The 19,056-nt window shown below is 56.9% G+C and overlaps 1 protein-coding gene across 10 annotated transcripts; it reads right to left on the minus strand.

Moving 5' to 3' along the window:
• Positions 1-559: 559 nt before the first annotated feature.
• Positions 560-18,078, minus strand: EXOC7 (exocyst complex component 7). 10 transcript variants are annotated; one of them, XM_027080753.1, is made up of 20 exons: positions 17,947-18,077; positions 17,677-17,742; positions 16,343-16,527; positions 16,052-16,157; positions 13,559-13,781; positions 11,422-11,589; positions 8,379-8,471; positions 7,421-7,489; positions 6,301-6,446; positions 5,881-6,033; positions 5,511-5,609; positions 5,049-5,111; positions 4,712-4,778; positions 3,064-3,129; positions 2,586-2,706; positions 2,276-2,371; positions 1,481-1,544; positions 1,220-1,261; positions 979-1,112; positions 560-733 (listed from the first exon to the last, which is right to left on the minus strand). In XM_027080753.1, the coding sequence occupies exons 1-20, from the start codon at positions 18,004-18,006 to the stop codon at positions 631-633; spliced, it is 2,124 nt and encodes a 707-aa protein (XP_026936554.1). In that variant the 5' UTR covers positions 18,007-18,077; the 3' UTR covers positions 560-630. The 10 variants fall into 10 exon arrangements, 9 of the variants coding, with proteins under 9 accessions (XP_026936554.1, XP_026936556.1, XP_026936551.1 ...); XM_027080755.1 differs by lacking the exon at positions 8,379-8,471; XM_027080750.1 differs by having other exon boundaries at positions 5,881-6,446.
• Between the last annotated feature and the right edge of the window lie 978 nt (positions 18,079-19,056).

Here is a 19,056-nt window from a genome sequence, read left to right on the forward strand (position 1 = left end):
CAGAACTCCTTCTGTGAAGTCCTGCGGAGCGCTGGCCCCCAGAGGGCAGGGGACAGAGCACTCCCGCTCCAGCCACCGGGGGGATGCCTCGGGGGCAGAACCCCCCAGACCGCAGGACTGCGGGGATGGGGAATGCGGTCTCTGCACTGAGTCCAAGAGCGGGTCAACCCTGCTTGCCTTTCTCCAGGCCCTGGGGCTGCAGTGTGGCCTGCTCCTCCGAGCCCAACCCTCACGCCTGGGCTGAAGGGGGTTCTCCATCCCCAAGTTGGAGCTGGTCCGGGGCTGGGCCTGCTCTGCTCTCCTGCTCCTGTCCACACAAGGCGGCTGAGGGCACAGACCTCTGTCTTCCTTCTCTGTCCTTCCTGCCTTGAAGCCATCACGTGGCCCCTGCGGGCCGCAGTCAGGGTCATGAAGCCCAAGGCGCGGAGGAACCCCCGAGTTCCGGGAGAGCGCTGCTTGTGTGGGGAATGGGGGCCGTGAGAGGAAGGGCAAACCAGGACCCGAGGGCTCAGGGACGGGCTCCTGGTCGGGGTGGTGGAGAAAGACCCCAGGGCCCAGAGGCAAGTTAACACCGGTTTATCTGTCCGATAACATGGCTGGTCGGCAGAGCCAGGCAGGGGCAGTGGCGGCTCAGGCGGAGGTGTCAAACAGGCGATCGATCATGTCGCCCACCTGCTCCACGCGGTACTTGATGTACTTCTCAGGATTCTTGGTGAAGGGCACGCTGCCATACCTGACCAGGCGCTGAGGTCAGTGGGGATGCCTAGCCCCTCCCCAGCTCTGCCTCAGCCTAAGGCCCTCCCGATGGGGTGCCCCTGGGTGATGGCTGGGTCTGGCCCCACACCAAAGCCGTGGGCACTGTATCTGCCACCCAAACCCACCACCCTCTCCAGGTTTCCTTGAAGAAGAGAAGGACCCAGTGGTCCAGCCGGGGCAACGGGGAGCGTGGGGCTGGGAGGGCAGAGACGGAGGGCTAACCTGTGCAGAAAGGCCCCGTAGGTCTCCTTAACAATGTTTTTCTGGGCTTGGCGGATCTTGTCCCTCTGCTCCGTGTCGGGAATAGCCCAGGCCTTCTGTATCTTGCACAATTCTTCCAGGCCATCGTTGAAGCCCTGGTCACCAAAACGGTGGAAACAGAAGTGACCCGGAGACAAAGGTTTGAGTCTCTGTTGCTACAGTAACAGCAGCGATCAGTGGAGCGGGGAGGAGCCTGACTTACCTTAAAACGTTCCTTGATCACCTGCCGCTCCTTGTCCCGAAGCTGGGGGGCCAGGGGAGACGGCAGAGAAAGTGTCCCTCAGAGCAGGATCGTCCTGCCCCTGCTCCTTCCCCAAACCCCAAGCCCAGCCCTCTCCCCTGCTGCCCGGATGGCCACGGGCGTCCTTTGCTTTCTCATCCCAGTTGTCTGTTTTTTCCCAGAGACACAACAGACACACCACATCTGCTAGACATCCCTTCCCAGCCCAGGCCTTCAGCCCACCTTGACTCCGGGTTGGAACACAGGCAGGTTCTTCTCAGCGATGTAGTCAGTCACCTTTAACCAACTGCCAGGCAGGGAGGGAAGCAGAGGGCAGAGGAGGGACAGCCTCAGGCAGCTGCTCCCTCCCTGGGGCTGGACTGCTCTGTTTTTTAAAAATCTCTTGATCTACTGGGGGAGAGGGTGAGGGCAGGGATCAGTGTGGGTCATAACTAAGCAAAACACAGCTGAGATCTTTTTCCTCGGGAATAAAAATGTTCAAGCTGCTCGCTTTTAAAATTAAGGACAAAAACAGAACATTCAATAAATTGAACAAACACTACCAACTACACTTCACGTTGATATCATGGCCAATTAAGATGGAGAAGCAGATGAGAAAAGAGGGAACGGAGGACAGATAAATGGGAAAGCAGAGGGAGATACGGTCACGGGGAAGAAACACACAAAGGGAGAGAGAGACGCACAAACTAAGAAACAGGAGGAGAGGGGCAGAGACAGCCCTGTAGAGCGAGGCTAGCCAAGTTCAAGGGACCTTGTGAGCTTGCTCTTCACCTGGTCTAAACGTTACCCACGTCTCTGACGGGCAGCCCTTCCACCATCTTAGTCGTCACCCTTGGCAACTACCCTTCTCCACCCCACGAGTGTGATTAAAAAACAAGTAGAGGATTGGGGTTCACAGGGTGGCAGTTCCCCATCATTGAGCCCACTCTGACTGGGCCTGGCATCCCGAGGCTCTGAGAAGCAAGCGTTACTGGTGGATACACAGGCCGGGGAGCGGGAGGGTGGGCAGAGGCCCACCTGCGCTGGTAAGTCTGGATCTGCTGCTCGATGTGCTCACGGTAGGAGCGCTCGGCAGTCTTCTGGGTCACGGCCACCAGCTGGATCAGCTCAGACCTGGGGTGGGAACAGGCGAGAGAGGAGAGGACGATAGAAAGGCTGCCGGCCTCTGCAGCAACACCAGTGGGGCCTGCCTCCCACCTCCCTGGGTCCTGGGACTGTGACGGGTAAAGCGGCGTCCTCCCCGTCCTGGACACGAGGGGGCACAGCCATCCCCGCAGGCCAGGCAGGGGCAGGTGAGAGCTGCAGACCAGCACCCGTAGCCACTTACTTCTCCAGGGCCTTGAGGATGTAGTTGTAGTTGTTGTGCAGGAAGATGGCGCTCAGAGCCGGGTCCTCATACACCTTGGACTTGCTCAGCAAGTTCAGCTGCAGGTTGCCCAGGACTTTACCTGCACAGGGCAGGATGTGGTCACGCCTCCCGTGGCAGTCTGACCCAAATGACCCAATCCTGGGGCCCACAGACCAACTCCCACCCGTTGCTGCTTGTCCTCCCGGACTCGAGACCCCACCAGCCTTGGGAGCCTTTTGCCGAGCCCCCGCGGCCCCCCAACCAGAGGTCAGGCTGAGATTCTAGAAGTCGGGGCGCTGGCGCTCAGGAGCGGGACCTGGACTAGCAGGAGAGCACAGAGAGGAGACGGAAGGGAAGAGGCAGGGAGGTAGGGAGGCCGGGAGGCAGGGAGGCGGGGAGGCGGGGAGGTCGGGAGGCGGGGAGGCGGGGAGGCCGGGCCCCGGAGGCTGCCACTCACAGATGTAGGTGCTCAGGAGGCGCTTGCTGAACTCGGAGCTGTAGCTGGTGGCTGAGGAACTGGTCTCTGTGAGAGGAGGGGTCCTGTTACCACAGCAGTGGCAGCAGCCGAGACCCTCTCTGGCCTCCCCTAGGCCCGCAGAGCGGCTGAGGAAACCCTGGAAGGGGCCCGAGCCTCCCGGGGACGTGCTGAGCTACAGGGCTCCCTTCCCGCTGCGGGGGGCGCTCCCTGGGACTCTTCCTGGAACCCAGGGCCGGCGCCTCCATGGTCTCGGCTGGCGGGGGTAATGAGCTGGCCCAGGGCCGGCAGGAAGGCTGGCAGGACAGGAACGGGACAGCCTCTGCAACCCAGCCCCCGACCCATGCTGGGGGTACCGACAAGGCCCACTTCTCCCATCTGTCAGCAACAGAGTCTTAGAATAGGCCCCCCGTGGCCTCTCCCCCTTCACCCCCACTGCCCACAACCTCCTCTACCAGGCCCTTCCGAACAGAGACTTGCTGGCTGCACAGAGCAGAAGGCCAAGGGGGGAAGGGAGCGGATGGGGGAGGAAGGCGACAGGGAGGTGCTGGACCAGCTTGAAGGGTGTACTCAGGGTGCTGGACACAGCAAGATGCTGCCTGGAGAAACCCAGAGACAGAAAGTGGCCGTCAGGGAGCTGAGAGGGTTGGGAGCACCCGGAAGGAACCGTGTGCCCTCTGACCCCGCTCCTACTGGGAGTCTGTCCAGGTGCCTCTGTCCCCAGGGAACCTCACTCAGGGGGCTTCAGAGGGGAAGGATGGGGCTGCGGAGCCCTGCTGCTTACCTCGGGGGTCTAAAGGAATATTGTATGTGTCCCCAAGAACTACGCAGTGAGAGGCAGTGCGCACAGAGGGGCAGGGGGGAGAGACAAAGGAGGGAGGAAGATGCAAAGTGCAAAAACAGGTTAGAAACGGAACACCCGAGCCAAGCAGACCACTCCCCGCGACGCCAGAAACAGACAGCAGGACAGCCCAGGCTGGACCCCTGAAGGCCAGCGACACACTGGAAAGTGGACATCTGGAGACCCACAGGCCAGAGGCTGCACCTTGGCTCCTTGCCCCTAGACTGGGGGGAAAAGGGAAGGCCTGGGGCCCAACAAGCTGGGCTGGGTCTCAGTGCTCGGAAGTGCGCTCTTCCCCACGTGCTAACCTCCTGAGCCCCCGTCCCAGGACAGCAGTCACAGTCCCGGGAAGACACCAGGCTGGCCCTGAGATGCCAGCTGTAAGGGGTCAGCTGTACTGGACTAATTAGGAGGAAAGGCAACACAAGAGGAGGTGGGGAAATGCAGGAGGGGCGGGGCTAGGAGGAAAGGCAACACAGGAGGAGGTGGGGAAATGCAGGAGGGGCGGGGCGGGAAGGGCACCTCCAAACAAGTGAGTTCTGCTCTCCAGAGTGAGGACAGTGGAGGGAGCCGAGAGGGGCTGGAGGCCAGGAAAGGTAGTCATACCCCGGCTGCTTTCCTGATGCTGGACCCAGATGGCCCAAGCAGCTTGGGGGTCCCGCCACAGGCCACATCTCCTTCCCACTCCACAGGGCGGGGGAAATCTCCTCACCCAGAGGGGGCTAACCCCACGTCTCCAGGCCAGAGGGAGGAGTGGGGCACGGGGCCCCGCTGGGAGGTGCCAAGTACCTTGGGAGGCCAGCATGGCGCCTGCTGTCTCCTGGAAGTCCAGGAGCTGCTGCAGGAAGAGGATGGCCTGCGTGGGGAGAAAACAGGTCCAGGAAGAAGGTCAAGGGCAGGACCCAAAGGTCGGATCACCTCCTACAGTTCACCCCTCTGACCATTCCAGGACAGGTACAGGGCCAGGGGCCTGCCCAGTGAAAAGGGTGGCTGCAAACTTCGTGCTTCACCCTGTGGGTTTGGCCTCCTGGGAAAGGCCCTGTCTGCTGGGGGCACTAAGCACCTTGCAGTCCATCCTGCCACCTGTGCCCCCTCCCCGCCCCAGGAGCCCCCGGGCAGCACCTACGTTGCTCGTGAGCTCGTGCACGGTGCCGTCCTTGGGCATGTTGTACTCCTTGTCCGGGTCGTTCTGTGGGAAGAACAGCCCGACTCCCTGAAGCAGCTCCCGGGGAGTCCCGCGCCCACCCCACACCCCAGTCTGCGGGCTCATGGCGCCACCTCCTGGCAGACAGGTGTCAGGATGCCCCTCGGGCACAAAGGTGAGCGGGACAGACATACGGACATGACTACATGGGAAAAGCGGGGCAGGAGCTTGACACCTGGGGTGGGGGGCCTCTGGAGCCCCTGGGGAAGAAAGGGGGGCCCGTGGGCACTGACAGGAGACTAGCAGCACGGCCGGCTTCCCCACAGGGCAGGCCCGCCCCTCTTGGAGGCCTGCTTTCAGAAAGAGTTTCCAAGCCAGGTCACCGGCAGCCCTGCCCACAGCCCCACGGGCCGTCCTGCACGGCAGCGAAGGGAGGGAGAGCACCTTGATGTTGTCAGCGAAGTCCTCCAGAGCTTTGGCTCCAACGGTCTCCATGGAGGTGATGAGGCTGGGCAGCTTGTTCTTGGTGCTGGCCGCCGTCCCCTGAGGAAGCACATGGCTGCACAGGGTGCCAGAACCCGGCTACAGGCTGTGCCTGGGGCCCTGCTCCTTCCCGGCCCCTCACCCCAGGGGACTGTCTCCCCTCTTCACTCACCCTGAGAGCACCTCCACATGCCCGGGACCCTGAGGAAGCTGCTGCCATTCACCCTCGGAGCGGACCCGTGGGGGTAGAGAACACAGTTCTCCTGGGGGGCCGTGCCGGGCAGCAGGATTCCTCCTTCCGGGGTCCCCAAGGGCATCCTCACCCACATACCTGGAGCACCTGGTCAAACTCAGGCTTGGTCTGCTTGAGGTGCCGCAGGATGGGGAAGACGGTGAGCACAGCCGAGAAGTCGTGTCGGATGATGGCCTTCCGGGCAGCAGCCACGATGTTCTCCCCTTCAAGCATCAGCCCGTCCAGGGCATCCTGAGAGAGCGGGGCAGGGAGAGGGCTCAGGGGAGGGGGCAGACAGCCGGTTCCCAGGGACGGTGAGGGCACCTGGAGGGGCGTGGGGGAAGTATGCCCCCAATGGGGAGGTCCCGACCGGGACACGCCACCCAGGACAGATCCCCAGGATGGGAGGTGGAGGTGGTGGCTGGAGTTGAGGGCTGTGGACCGCATGCCCGGACCGAACTCAAGCTTCTGCAGTGACAGCTCATGCTGGGGCATCTGGTCAGGGCCCAGGGGCAGGACCTGTATCAAAGAGTCAAAGGTCTTTTTCTGATGGTGCTCAGGGATGACGTCCGTCAGCAGCTGGTACTCGCTCTGGGCCAGCTTGACAAAGGCACTGACGCAGTGAATGTAGGCGTCGGTCTCCACGTCCAGCATGTCATCTCTCCCTGGGGGGAAAGCAGTGCCCCTGAGCTACTGGTTTGGGGCAGACCCTCTCCCTGCTGGGGGGTGGGGCACGAGTCTCCCCAGTTCCTGGCCTGTAGCCAGACTAGCAGCAGATGGGGAAGACGACTGTGCTGGCAGAAAGCTGGGAGAACTCCAGCAGGCCCGGCAGGGTTTGCGAGGAAAAACGGGCTGAGTCCAGCCTTTGTTCCAGAATGTCAGGTACGAGAGGTGTTGGGGAGATGGATAAAAAGGATAAGATCCCCCAATCGACTTCCTGGATAAGACACGCCTGACCCCAAGACTGAGGATTCTGAATTGTACTGGGAAGAGGACACCCAGGGATGGGCAAGTGGCCGCGTCCACCTCAGGGAGGCAGGCTCAGTGGTCGTCCATGTCCGAAAATGCTGGGCCTCTGGAGCCAGATACCAGCCCCGCCAGGCCTTCTGGAATGTATAAAGAGGCAATGGGCTCTGGTCCATAAGGCTAGCTGGCGTGGCGTCAAAGCTGGAGATGAGGCAATGTGAGCCTCAGAGGGGGAGGGCTCCTTGGTTGTCAGCTGCCCAGCAGGAGACAGGATCCCGCTACTGCATTGCAGGCTGGGGCAGGGGTGCCCGCAGGCAACCTGGTCCTATGTGCCGAGGGACGGGCTCCGAGGAGTCAGAGCTTTGGAGCCATCGCTGGAGTCAGGTGTTGATGCTCCCTGCGCTCCAGGGGCCTGCCTGCCCTCTCTGCCCGCCTTCCGAGTGGCGGCAACTTCTGCCCTTGGCCCAGGCCCTGAGAGCCAGGCGTGCACTCCCACCTGGAGAGAGGCAAGGGGACCTAGTGCCCAAAAGAGAGACAGACCGGAGAGAGAGAGGCGAGTAGGCCGGGCTCATCCTTGGAGCGGAGCGGCCGGCTAGGCCAGGCCGGAGCAGGCCCTCTGGGGACGGCCGTGAATGCAGCGGCGGCTGCCCTCGGGCTGGGCTGCAGTACTCACCGGCCAGTGGCCCGTGCTTGTCGTTCAGGGCCTCGGACAGGTGCTTAACTCGGAAATCATGCTCGTGACCTAGCGAGACGTCGGCCGCAAACACAAGCAGCGTTTATCCAGGGGCGGGGTGGCTGCCTCTCAGGGGACTGGGAAGAAGCCCTCGACCTCCGGGGGGGTATGTGAGATGGGGTGTAGGGGAGGGGGCATTGGAGAGGGCTCTGAGCCCCTCCTCTGCCTCAGACCACCTTGGGAACAGCCATTTCAAGCGTGACTTGCAGTGCCCCAGACCATCCTCGGGAGCTGGTTTCCCCACGCCTGGAGGCTGAGAGAAAACCGGGTTTCTGAAGCGTTTCCAGCAGCTGCGGAAGCTCTGATGCTCAGCCCCAGGGGGTTTATCTCACCATATTTGGGGAGAGATCCAGTTAGAGAAATGTCACTGCCCAGTGAATGGGGACAGGCTTCTTTTCGCCCCCAGGGTCATTCTTTTGAAGGTGGATCTGGTCCACTAGGGCAGGGCTGTCCTTCCTCTGATGGGAGGGAGGCAGGGACATGGTGTACGGGCTGCCTGTCCCCTGTGGCACATGCTCGCCTTTCAGGTGGAGGGGGGCGGCCAGGAGGCCTCGGCCGCCTTGGTCCTGCCACTGCTGGTCTGAGCGTGAAAGGGCTGCCCGTGACAAAGAACTTTCTCTGAGTTCAAACAGGAGACAAGGACAGAGACAGGGAGGGGAGGGAGCGGGAAGCCTCCGGGAGGGCAGAGCCGCCGTCAGCCAGACAGGACCAGGCCGAGGGCCATGAAAGCTGTCCCCGAGCCAGCTGGGGTCAGAGGCCCAGGACCTCAGTTCCCACCCCTGGTCCCCTCTCAGGGTTGCGCCCGAGGCCCTCTGGGGGGGTTGGAGGCTCTGCCCTACCACGTGAGTGGGCACACGGTGGAGGAGGAGGGAAGAGGAGAGGAACACAGGATGATTACCTTCCAGAGGAATGAGGTTAGAGCCCCCCTTTTTCCCATCTAGACCATGCTGGGAATACTGTTTCAGAAGGTTCTGAGCCTTACGGATCGTCCCTGTCACCAGAGCCACACAGAGAGGAGATAAGAAGACCTAGGAAACGAGTGAGAGGAAACAGCAACAGCCCTCCACCTACCCCCCAGGCCCACGCCCACCCCCAGCAGAGAGCACGCCCGGGTACCATCTCTCCCAGCAGGCCTCTGCCGGGCCCGCCCCCAGCAGAGCACGCCCGGGTACCATCTCTCCCAGCAGGCCTCTCCCGGGCCCGCCAGAGGCCCCGCAGAAGGAGATGGAGGAACGGACACATTTCGTTCCCCCAGTGGAGCTCCTGATCCTGCCAGTGGCCCTCATTGTTCCAGATCTGAGTTCATTTTAGGAAGTGCAGAGGGTGAAGGAGATGAGATGGGCAAAGATCCACCAGGAGACGCCAAAAATAAAAAACAGTACTGAGTGGCACTTAACTCAGAAATAGACAAGGGCCTGGGATGGAGGAGCTAGCGATGGAGCCCTCACACCCAGAAGGCGAGACCAGGTGGCAGAGCCTGGGGGCACCTTGAAGCAGGCAGGCCCACGGCTCCTGCCCAAAGGGCAGGCAGAGTTCTCCGGGCGTGCTCAGTGCCGGGACGCGGCCAAACAGTAGCCAGACGAAAGCAGCACCCAGGAGTTGGTGAAACGGGACCGAGCTTCCTGGGCCAGCAGCGCCCAGGACGGAAGGCTTGGAGACCCAGAGGCAGACTGGCCCCATACACCAGGGGAGGGACCCAAACCACCAAAGCAATTGGGAAAAACTCAAAAGCCAGAAAGAAGTTAATAGGAGCCAGTCACACAGAGAGCAGGAGGGAGGGCAGCAGGAAAGGGCACATGCCCTTGGCACGGGGGGGAAAAAACCAACAGTTAGTATCACAAGTGAGCACAATGGAAACAAAACTGCAGCGCCCACAGCCTCCAGGGTCAGCCGCCTCTGTGGGAACGAGACATCTCAGGGCAGAAAACGCGGGGAAATAAAACAGCATCTAAAACAGATGTGTACAGCTGCCCTGTTAACAAAATGTACTGGGGCAGGGGAGGCGCCCATGAGCGTAGCTCCGCCCCTCTTCCCTGGGGACTCCCAGGTGCCCCCTCGCATCTCTGAGCGCAGCGAGGCTCCTTGGGGCCTGGCAGCTCCCCAGAAGGCTAGCGGAGGAGGGGCAGCGTCTGAGCGGCTCATCTCTTTCTGTTTGCACCAGCCGCAGTTAGTTACTAATAACCAAGTTTGGGGCTTGGGCTCAGCATCTGGCTGGCTGGGTTCTGCCCCTTCAGTGAGCAGCCCCGCTAATGAGCGAATCAGTGCCCTGCCCCACAACCGACCAGGAGCAGGTGGGCCCGCCGGGCCTCCAGGAGCCTCGCCAGTATGCTCACGTGGACGTGGGCTGGGGGCACTGATCCGGCAGCCGCCAAACCCACCAGGAGCACAGTTACCACGAACGACGTTGAGGTCGGTGTTTCATTACCCACCGAGGCCTCCCTGCTCCTCTCCTCAAGAGCTGGGAACTGATGTCCCAGGGGCCTGATTCCCTAGTTCCTGACGTCAGTCCTGAGCCCCCCAGCTCCTGACAACTCTTGAAACCCCACAGAAACCAGAGGGACGCTCAGAGCCCGAGTTTTCCTCTTGGGGCTCTAAGCCAAGCTAGATTAGGTAAACTGGGGGCCCCGAGATCAGATCCCTGCTCCCTGCATGGCCAGCAGCACTCCTGGATGCAGTCGGGGTCCTGGGGCCTCCACTGGGCCCATCAGAGAAGAGACAGAGGGGAAGAGAGCACAGACTCGCCAAGGCCCAGGCAGCCTCGCAGCCTCCCGGAACCAAGGCACAGAGACGGACAGGCCCAGGTGCAGGCAGCTGCGGCTGCCCAGGCTGGCTTAGTAGAGTCACCGTTTGTGGCAGGTTCCCCAGGGGGTCAGCCAGGATATCCACACTGGAGGCGGGGGAGGACAGTGCTCTTCCTGCTGGGGCCACCCAGATTCCCTTATGCTCTGCTCCCTTGCGCCCCTGCGGGCACCCTCGGCTCCGCCATATCTCCGAAGCCTGAACAAAGGCCTGAGGAAGAGCAGGTGCTCGCGGTGTCAACAGGCCCCTCGTTCTCTGAGGGGCAGGCAAGGAAAACGCTGTCGTGAGAGGCGGGTCCCACCGGTGCGTGTGCCCACAGCAGCAGCTGGACAGGGAAGGCTAGGGTGGGAGCAGCCCCCAGCCTCACTGGCGCTCTCTCCCTGGGGCCTGCGGCAGCCCCTCACCCTGGAATACCCCAGCCTCTCGAGGGCCACACCTCTCAGCAGCCAGACACAGCCAGGCTTGCCAAGCGGAAGCTGACACACAGGAACACTGTTTACCCGGAGCACAGACTACAGGGGACATGATGACGGGAAGAAGGACAGACAGTGAGCTGTTCGCCCAGGACACCGACGCCCAGGGCCCAGGCGTCTCCCACCTCAACACCCCTCCCTTGACTCTCCCACCGCAAGGCACTAACTTCGAGTGGAGCCCAAAAGCCGGATTAAGGTCTTTGGAGAAGAAGGCGTGGCATTATTTTCCTTTCTGGGTGACTGTGAAAGTGTAAACTCTCCCCTATCCACTTCTTCAAGCCACCCTGGCCTTCTGCAATGTGACGGCTGCAGTGCCTGCCCCTGTCCTGTCCACAGTTTTGGCGGCAGCAGCGGGCCTGGCCTCCTGATAGGACGACGCAGGGAGGAGAAGGGGGTCCAGCAAGAGGCTCTGCCCCGGCACCTCTCCGTGCCTGTGACCCTCCACTCCAAGGACACTTATGTAGCCCCCAGACTCGGCTGGGTAGAGAGGAGCTCACCGGGTGGGGCCTTGCTAGGTGGGCAGACACCTGCTTTCTGTCCTGCGTACCTATAGTTGGGGGTCGCTGTGAGGTCAAGCTGTAGCGGCTGCTACCCCCAGGGTGGGCAAAGGCAACCCGGGTCCCACAGAGTTTCTGTCTGGTTCTGAGGTGGGCCAGGGTGGGGTCTCACCTGGCCGCTTGACCGGCTTCTTGGTAGGTGTGTCCTTCCTCTTGTTGGGGACAGCAGGGGAGTAGGGGACCCCAGACGAAGAACTGCTCTTCCGGAAATGCTCCTTCAGGCCTTTGATGGAGCGGTCCAGCTGGCTGGAGCGGATCTGGTAGTAGACGTTCATGAAGTCTGAGGAGAGATGGGCGACAGCTGGGGTTCCTGCCTCTGCCTGGCCCCAGGGCCTCCCTCTCACTTCCAGACGCAGCTCCGCAGGGCAGCAGCAGTGCCCACCACTGTTCCGTGCTAACCCTTCCCAGCGGCCTCCCACACGGCCTCGTCCGTCCCAAATCAAAGGCTTAAAAGGGAAAGTATCCCCCAACAGAACCAACAATTAGCTGTCATTTTTTATTTTATTTATTTATTTTTGGCCGCGCCGTGTGGCTTGTGGGATCTTAGGTCTCCTGCCAGGGATTGAACCCGGGCCCCTGGCAGTGAAAGTGCCAAGTCCTAACTACTGAACCGCCAGGGAATTCCCTGTAAGGTTTTTATTTTCTTTTTTTTTGGCCATGCCACGTGGCATCTTCCCTGACCAGGGATTGAACCCATGTCCCCTGTGCGGGAAGTGCAGAGTTTTGACCACTGGACTGCCAAGGAAGTCCACAGTAAGGTTTTTTTAGATAAAAAAAAAGGTAAAGTTTACATCCAGCTTCAACTTGCTAAGGGGTCAAAGGATGTGAGCAATTTATATGCAGTAAAGAGACAACAAATGTCACTGAATAAAAAAACACACCATTTCTTTAGCCATGAATGAAATGCAAAGTTTAAAAAATTCGAGGATTGTGAAAGCCCTGTCAAAAAGCTAAGATAAATGAAGCTAATGAAGAACAAACAGCTGTGGGATTTTCGATGGGTCAGTCGACGGGCCCCACCTACCCGGAGAGGAACTCAAGACGGCAAGAAGGTTACAGATCTGTTCAGACAGTTCTGCCTGATAACCGTACCTTTGAGAAAATATCTCAGAGAACTTCCTAAACAAGAAAAGCAAGCCATACAACTGTGCTCACTGCAGCACTAACTGTCAATACCGGAAAACTGGAAAATCCAAAAATGCAAACGAGCAACGAAAAAGATACGAATGCCACGGTACACTTTAGCAGCTCCCAACGAGTGTGTCACCAATGTGAAAAATGGAACAGAACACTGAGGCTCTGACTGAAGGGGACTGAGGGGTCTGGAAGCATCCACTGGCCTCCCACTTATCCCAAGGGAGCCCCTGAAAAGCTCCTGCCGAGCCCTCGTCTCCCACAGTGCAGCTCATGAGCCACAGACGTGCCGTGTGGTCAGTACAGGCGGCCCTGAGACCTGGCACCACAGAGTCCTCGAGGGAAGGCAGGGACAACACACACTGACAACTTGGTATGTGTACAGACTAACAAAGAGACGAAGGGTGTGGGGGGCGGGGGGCTAAAAAGCTTTCAATTGAATATTCATTACAGGTGTTTTTTTTTTTTTTTTAATTTTTTGCTTAACTTGGGATTTAAAAAAAAATCCTGGGACTGGATTTAAAGAAATGATGGTACCAACATACCATGGAATATTATGCAGCTGCCAAAAAGAATGACGCAAATATACACGTACTGATACGGAACACTCTCAAGACGTATTACTAAGTTGAAAGCAAAATAAAAACAAAACAATCACAGGGGAGTGTTTAGTATGCTCCCTTCCACTTGGGAACGAGGAGCAGATACACACATATTTATTCTCTCTCTCTCCCTCTCACACACATGCAGTGGCATAAAGAATTTTTTGGAAGGGTATAAATAACCTTAACAGTACTCATCTTTGGGTTATGATACTGTAAGCATTAGGGAAGTGGGGAGATGGACTTTTGCTTTTCACCTAAGCCTTTCTGTGCTACTTGAAGTTTTTATAATTAATCAAAAAAAGGAAAGAAACAGGAAGGTAAGGTATATAAAAAAAGCTTGAATTTAGCTAGATTCATCATTTGATACATAAGCTGTAGACTTACTCCTCATATTGTTTCCTACTAAACTCCTTTGTTTTAAAAGAAATGCAGGTGGATTAAAGAAACAAAGGGCAAAGTCCACTCCCTCTGGCCCTGCCGCCTGGACCCCGCCTCCCCAGGACACCTCACCTTGGTTGCGGCCATATTCCACCAGCCAGCGGGAGATGCGGATCACGTCCTGCAGCACACTCTCAGGCAGATGCTCTAGGGGCACCTCCTCCTGTACCTCCAGGTCGTCCTCACCGCTGATCAGATCCAGGATGAGCACAGGGGACACGACCTTGCTATGCCGGGTCATCAGGCTGCGGAACTCGGACTCCAGCGACTCCTTCCCCCGCTCAAACAGCAGCTTCTACAGGGAAGAAGGAAGGAAGGGGGGAGGGGAAGAAGAAAGAGGGTCCACGGCTGTTCCACCATTCAGCAGGCCCTCGTCTCCCCATCCCCTTCCTCTGCCTTCCTGATTCTGGGCCTCGGCCCTCCTCTGCCTTCACTTCCTTTTTCCCAGAGAATAAACGGTGGGAAGCTTTGCTTATTTCTTTCCCTTGTGTTCTCTCAAAACGTATGTTCATAGGTGAAACCCAGAGTTTTACAAGAAGTAGGTGCTTCACAGATATCAGTTGATTATTTTCTCATTGTACCATTAATTTGTGTTCTTGTTAGAAAAGGGGTTGCAAAAGAAAAAAAATAGATAAATTGGACTACATCAAATTAAACACTTTTGTGCTGTAAACGATACCATCAGAAAAGTGAAAAGACGATTCACAGAATGAGAGGAAATACTTGCAAATCATGTATCTGATGAGCGAAAGGTATCCAGAGCAGATAAGAGAATTGAAAACGTATGTCCACACAAAAGTTCGTACACAAGGGTTCATAGCAACACTGTTCATAACAGCCCAAAAGTGGAGTGTCCGTCAAGTGACGGATGGATAAACAAAATGTGGCAAATCCTTACAATGCAATATTATTCAACCACACGATGGAAGGAAACACCTCCACACGCTACCACGTAGATGAACCTTGAAAACATTATGCTAAGTGAAGGAAGCCAGGCACAAAAGGTCACATATTGTGTGATTCCATTTTCAGGAGAAGTCCAGAAGAGGTAAATTTACAGAGACAGAAAAGAGATGAGTGATTACCAGAGGCTGGGCGAATGGGGGAGGGAAGGGAAGAAGAGTGACTGCCAATGGATTTCTTTTTATAGGCGATGAAAATGTTATAAAATTTATTCCGGTGTTGTTGCACAACTCTGTGATTATACTAAAACTATTGCGTTTTATACTTCAAATGGGTAAATTTTATGGTATGTGAATTATATCTCAGTAAAGATGTTTTAAAATTAGAGAGAGGAGTTGGAGCGTTTCTGCTTAAATGGAAAGTACGTCCTCTGGGGTAAACCTGTAGCATATTCTTTGTACTCTCCTTCTCCAATCCACTCCCACACCCAAGTTCTAGCACAGAGCTCTTCACTCTGTGATCCAAACTTGGTAGAGACCCTCAAGAATCAAGTTCTCCAGCCCCTGGCATCCCAATCTCTGAGTCCACGCTGCCCACCCAAGGGCTGCAGTATTATGGTTTTACTGGTGGGTGCCCACTGCGTTACTGGTGTGCCATGGTATTGATCTTGTCAGTCCTCCGGGTGGCCAGGTGGCGCTGTGCGCAGCAGAGACCACTGGCTAGTTACCACTTTACCCCAGCGTGCCACACAAACATTCTCATTTCCGATGGGGCCACGATGGGAGAAAAGCTGGGAGGCTCTGTTCTAAGCAACAGCTTTCTGGGTGGGAGAAAAGCCAGTTTCCCATCTTTGTGCCTCAGCCCACCCCCTCTTCTGGGTAAGACACACGCCTCAGGGCAAGAACTGTGGTACCACCAGGAAGGTGTGCCAGGGGACTGGGGGGTCCGAGCTGGCCTGCCCTCTGATGTTCCTCAGTGGCTGGGATGTCTGGGCCTCTGCTCCCACCTTTTCTCCTGTCTGCATTCTCTCCTTTCCTCAATGCATTGAGTAAACCTCACTTCCCAGCCCTTCTCCATCTCCCTCTGGTGATCTAACAAAGACCCCAAAACTTAAACACAAAGGTATGACACCAAAAAATTGAATATGAAAACATGAATGCAGGTCCCCTCGCTAGTCAAATTCATTGAGTCAGAAAGTAGAGTGATGATGGCCAGGGGTTGGTGGGGAGGAGAAAGGGGAGTTAGTGTTTAATGGGTACAGGGTTTCAGTCTGAGATGATGAAAAGGATTCTGGAGATGGTTATACGACAGTGTGAACGTACTTAATGTCACTGAACTGTTCCCTTAAAGATGGTTAAAACGGCAAATTTTATATTATGTATTTTTTGCTACAATAAAAAAATACCCATGCATTTATAAAAATCAAATGTTAAACTTATACTTCATATTTAACTTATAATTTAGTTAAATTATTAAGATGCAATAAAAATGTATACCTGTAATTTCTGAGACAGAGATCTTAATGCCTACAGTATGTGTATGGTATTATATACTTCTGTTTATTCTACTACATTCTCTTTTAAGCTGGTTCAGTGTCTCTCATGAGACCAGGGCCGTGACTGGTGTCCCCAAATCTCTCACATCACTCTGCTGGCCCCTTACCACTTTGTTGAGCTCTGGGCTGTCTGGGCTGTTGTCCTGGAAATACTCCACAGCCTTCTGAATCTTGGCCATGCTTCCCAGGTACTCTTCCAGCCTACCTGTGGGGCTGGAAAGGAGAAAAGTCCTATTAGCCTGGGCAGAAAGAAGGACCAAGAGAATGGTATTTGGCAAGGGGAGAAGAGAATTAACACACGGGACTCTAGACTCAAATATATTCTACTCCTCCCTTCCAAGGCCTACAGCCACTGGTCCGAGAGGCATTAGGAATGTGACCTTCTGGCCCTAGCTCACCCCTCCCTGATGATCTTCTCAGTGTCACTGGCCACATGGTAGTAGCTGATAACGTGGTCCAGACAGGACAGAGTCTTCTCAACATTCTCCTGCAGCCGCTGCAGGTTCTCCGTCTGCTTGTGCACAGGGATGATGGAGTTCTCCAGCTTCATAAGGCGACTCTCAAAGGATGACAGGATAGACACCTGCGGGGGGAAGCTCCGTGCTCTCAGGCCTCAGGGCTGTCCCAGCACCGCTTCTGCCACCCACCAGGTCTTTGGCAATTGCTGCCTCTTCTCTGGTTTTCTAGACAATAAGCTCCATGAGGGAAGGGACAGGGTACACCTGTTCACTGCTGTATCCCCAGAACCTACCATGTGCCTGGCACATAGGAGGTGGCCCAAATAAATTGGCTGAAGTTTGATTTGAAGGCAAGTCAAGCATTAAATTAACTCCTCCTCAGATAATCACCTCAGGATGGCTTCCCTTCCACCCTTTGAAGTCAAATCTCAATCTCTATTCTCTCTGATGCTTTCCTGGACTGAACGGGAAGTAGTTTCATACAGGGTAGCCTCAAATGCATTGCTGGTACCTTCAAAACCCTTTCTCTCCAAGAGTGAATCTCATTAAGTAAGGACTAGCACCTGATGACTGTGTTACTAAATACATGCTCAAGTTTGTATCTGCTCGGTTTGTGCTTTTGTAGTCTTCTCTAGGAACAAGGAAGGAAACTCTTATTTACTGAGAACCTATTGTATACCAGGTACTATGCAAAATGCATCTCTATGCATTAGCTTCTATGACCTTCACAGTTACACTGGAGGTTGGCATCGTCCGTTTTAGCAGGGGAGGTAACTGAGGCTCAGAGTTACCTGTCAGGGGCCACACACAAATAAGTGGAGGGGCGAGAACTAGACCCCAGATCTCTCTGACTTCACAGCTCATTTTACACCTCAAGCCCTCTGGGGTGAAGGCTGAGTCTTTTTCTGTCCTCAGTAATCCCAGAAGTGGAAACCCGGCCGTCCAACCCTCACTTGAATTGACGATGATGCATGGCCAGTACCCAGCCCACCTAAGTCAGTCTCACTAAATGTCTGCAGAAGGAGAGAAGGAAGAATGGAGAACTTAGGCAGAAAGCAGAAAGCCCAGGCCAGTGGGGGCTGCAGCATCCTCAGCGAAGGGGCGGACGAGGGGAAGGGAGTGTTAAGAGACGTGTCATACTGTTGCTAGAGAAACCCACAGCTTACCACCACCGCTACCCAGACCAGCACCCCCAGGTCTTAGGTACCGGAACTACCGGGTCGCAGGGTTCTCCTCCTGCGTCTGGAAGCCCTCCCAGCTGAGGGGTTACTCACCATGTTCTTGGTGAGCTGGTCGCTCTTCTCCAGGCTGTCTCGGATGAAGGACAGCGTCTCCTCCTCCTGGGGGGAGCGCAGGCAAGGACGTCACCAGAAGCCGAAGGCTAAAGGAGACCACCGCGTCCTGGATCCACGGCCTCGCCCCTGACTAGGTCTCCTCGCAGGGAGGGCCCCCTCCCACTCCCGCCGCCTCCCTGAGTAGAGGCCCGGCCCGGATCTCGACCCCTTCCCTCACCTCCTCCCCCGCCGCCCCAGCTCCAGCCCCACCTGCTTCAGCTTGTCCTCGATCTCCCGCCGCCGGGCGGACGCCTCCTGCGGGGGTATCATGACTTCGACCCCCCCAGCGGCTCTCACCGCCCAGTACCTCGCCTCCGAGTGCCCTCTCGGCTCCCGTCCCTGTCACACCCACTTCCGCCCGCGGCCCCGCCCCGGGGCGCGCTGATGCGCCATGTTAGGAGTGGCAAGCTGAGTGCGCCTGCGTGCAACTCAGTGCAGGGGGACCGGGCAGGTGGCCATCTTGGGTGTGGCAGAGAATTGTGTTCGGGTTTGTCCTTGATGCGGGTTTCCACCCTGAACAGAGAAAGTTCTCTTGAGCGGCGTTTTGTCACAACAGTTACAACTCACTTGCCGTCTTCGTGGGAAGGCTGACTCTTCTCACAAAGATCAATGACGAATTCGTTTTTCCAGATCGAAGTCTGGATCCAGGCATCGATGGCGCATTCCCCACAAAGCATAGCACAGTGCTTATCACACAGCAGGCGCCTAATATGTGTCCATTTAATGAACAAGGGGCCTGTGTAATCTCGTCCCCTTCGGCCCTAAAGCTCATGTAACGAGCCCTGTGTGCAAGCCCTCGGCTGGGGACAGAGTGGTCGCCCATGGTCCCAGCGGCGCCCATAACTACAATTCTGCCTTGTGGAGGGGCTCAGCCAACTTCCTGTGGCAGGAGTTCTCGGAGCGTCCATCCCAGGGATTTGGATGGGACCGGAGAGCAAGCCCCAAGCTCCACCGGAAGGTGTCTGTTTTGTAGAGAACTGTGTGGTTTTATTTGCTGGGGGTGAGGACCCCGCTGCGGGAAGGGCACGCATGGGAGTGCTGAGGACCTGGGCGGGTAGAGAAGTGGCTTCAGCGGGGAGTTTTCCTACATCTGGAAACAGTGCAAGGGGAAGGGTGAAAGAGCCCAGACCTGTCTGAGGGGTTGGGGCCCAGGTGGTGGGGTCAGTTAAGGAGAGGTTGAGGCCTGCCTGCAGGTATTCAGACACACGGGGAGCATTGCTCACAGGGCCTTTGAGGAAATCAGAAAGGCTTGGAGAGCTGCTAGCGCCCCTTCTGCAGGGTGCCAGAATGTCTCAGTTCCTCTGCCCAGACTCTCCTCTT

Source organism: Aethalodelphis obliquidens, unplaced genomic scaffold (genome assembly GCF_003676395.1).
Source record: "Aethalodelphis obliquidens isolate GAN/ISIS:26980383/991018 unplaced genomic scaffold, ASM367639v1 scaffold44, whole genome shotgun sequence".
NCBI classification, from domain to species: Eukaryota; Metazoa; Chordata; class Mammalia; order Artiodactyla; family Delphinidae; genus Aethalodelphis; species Aethalodelphis obliquidens.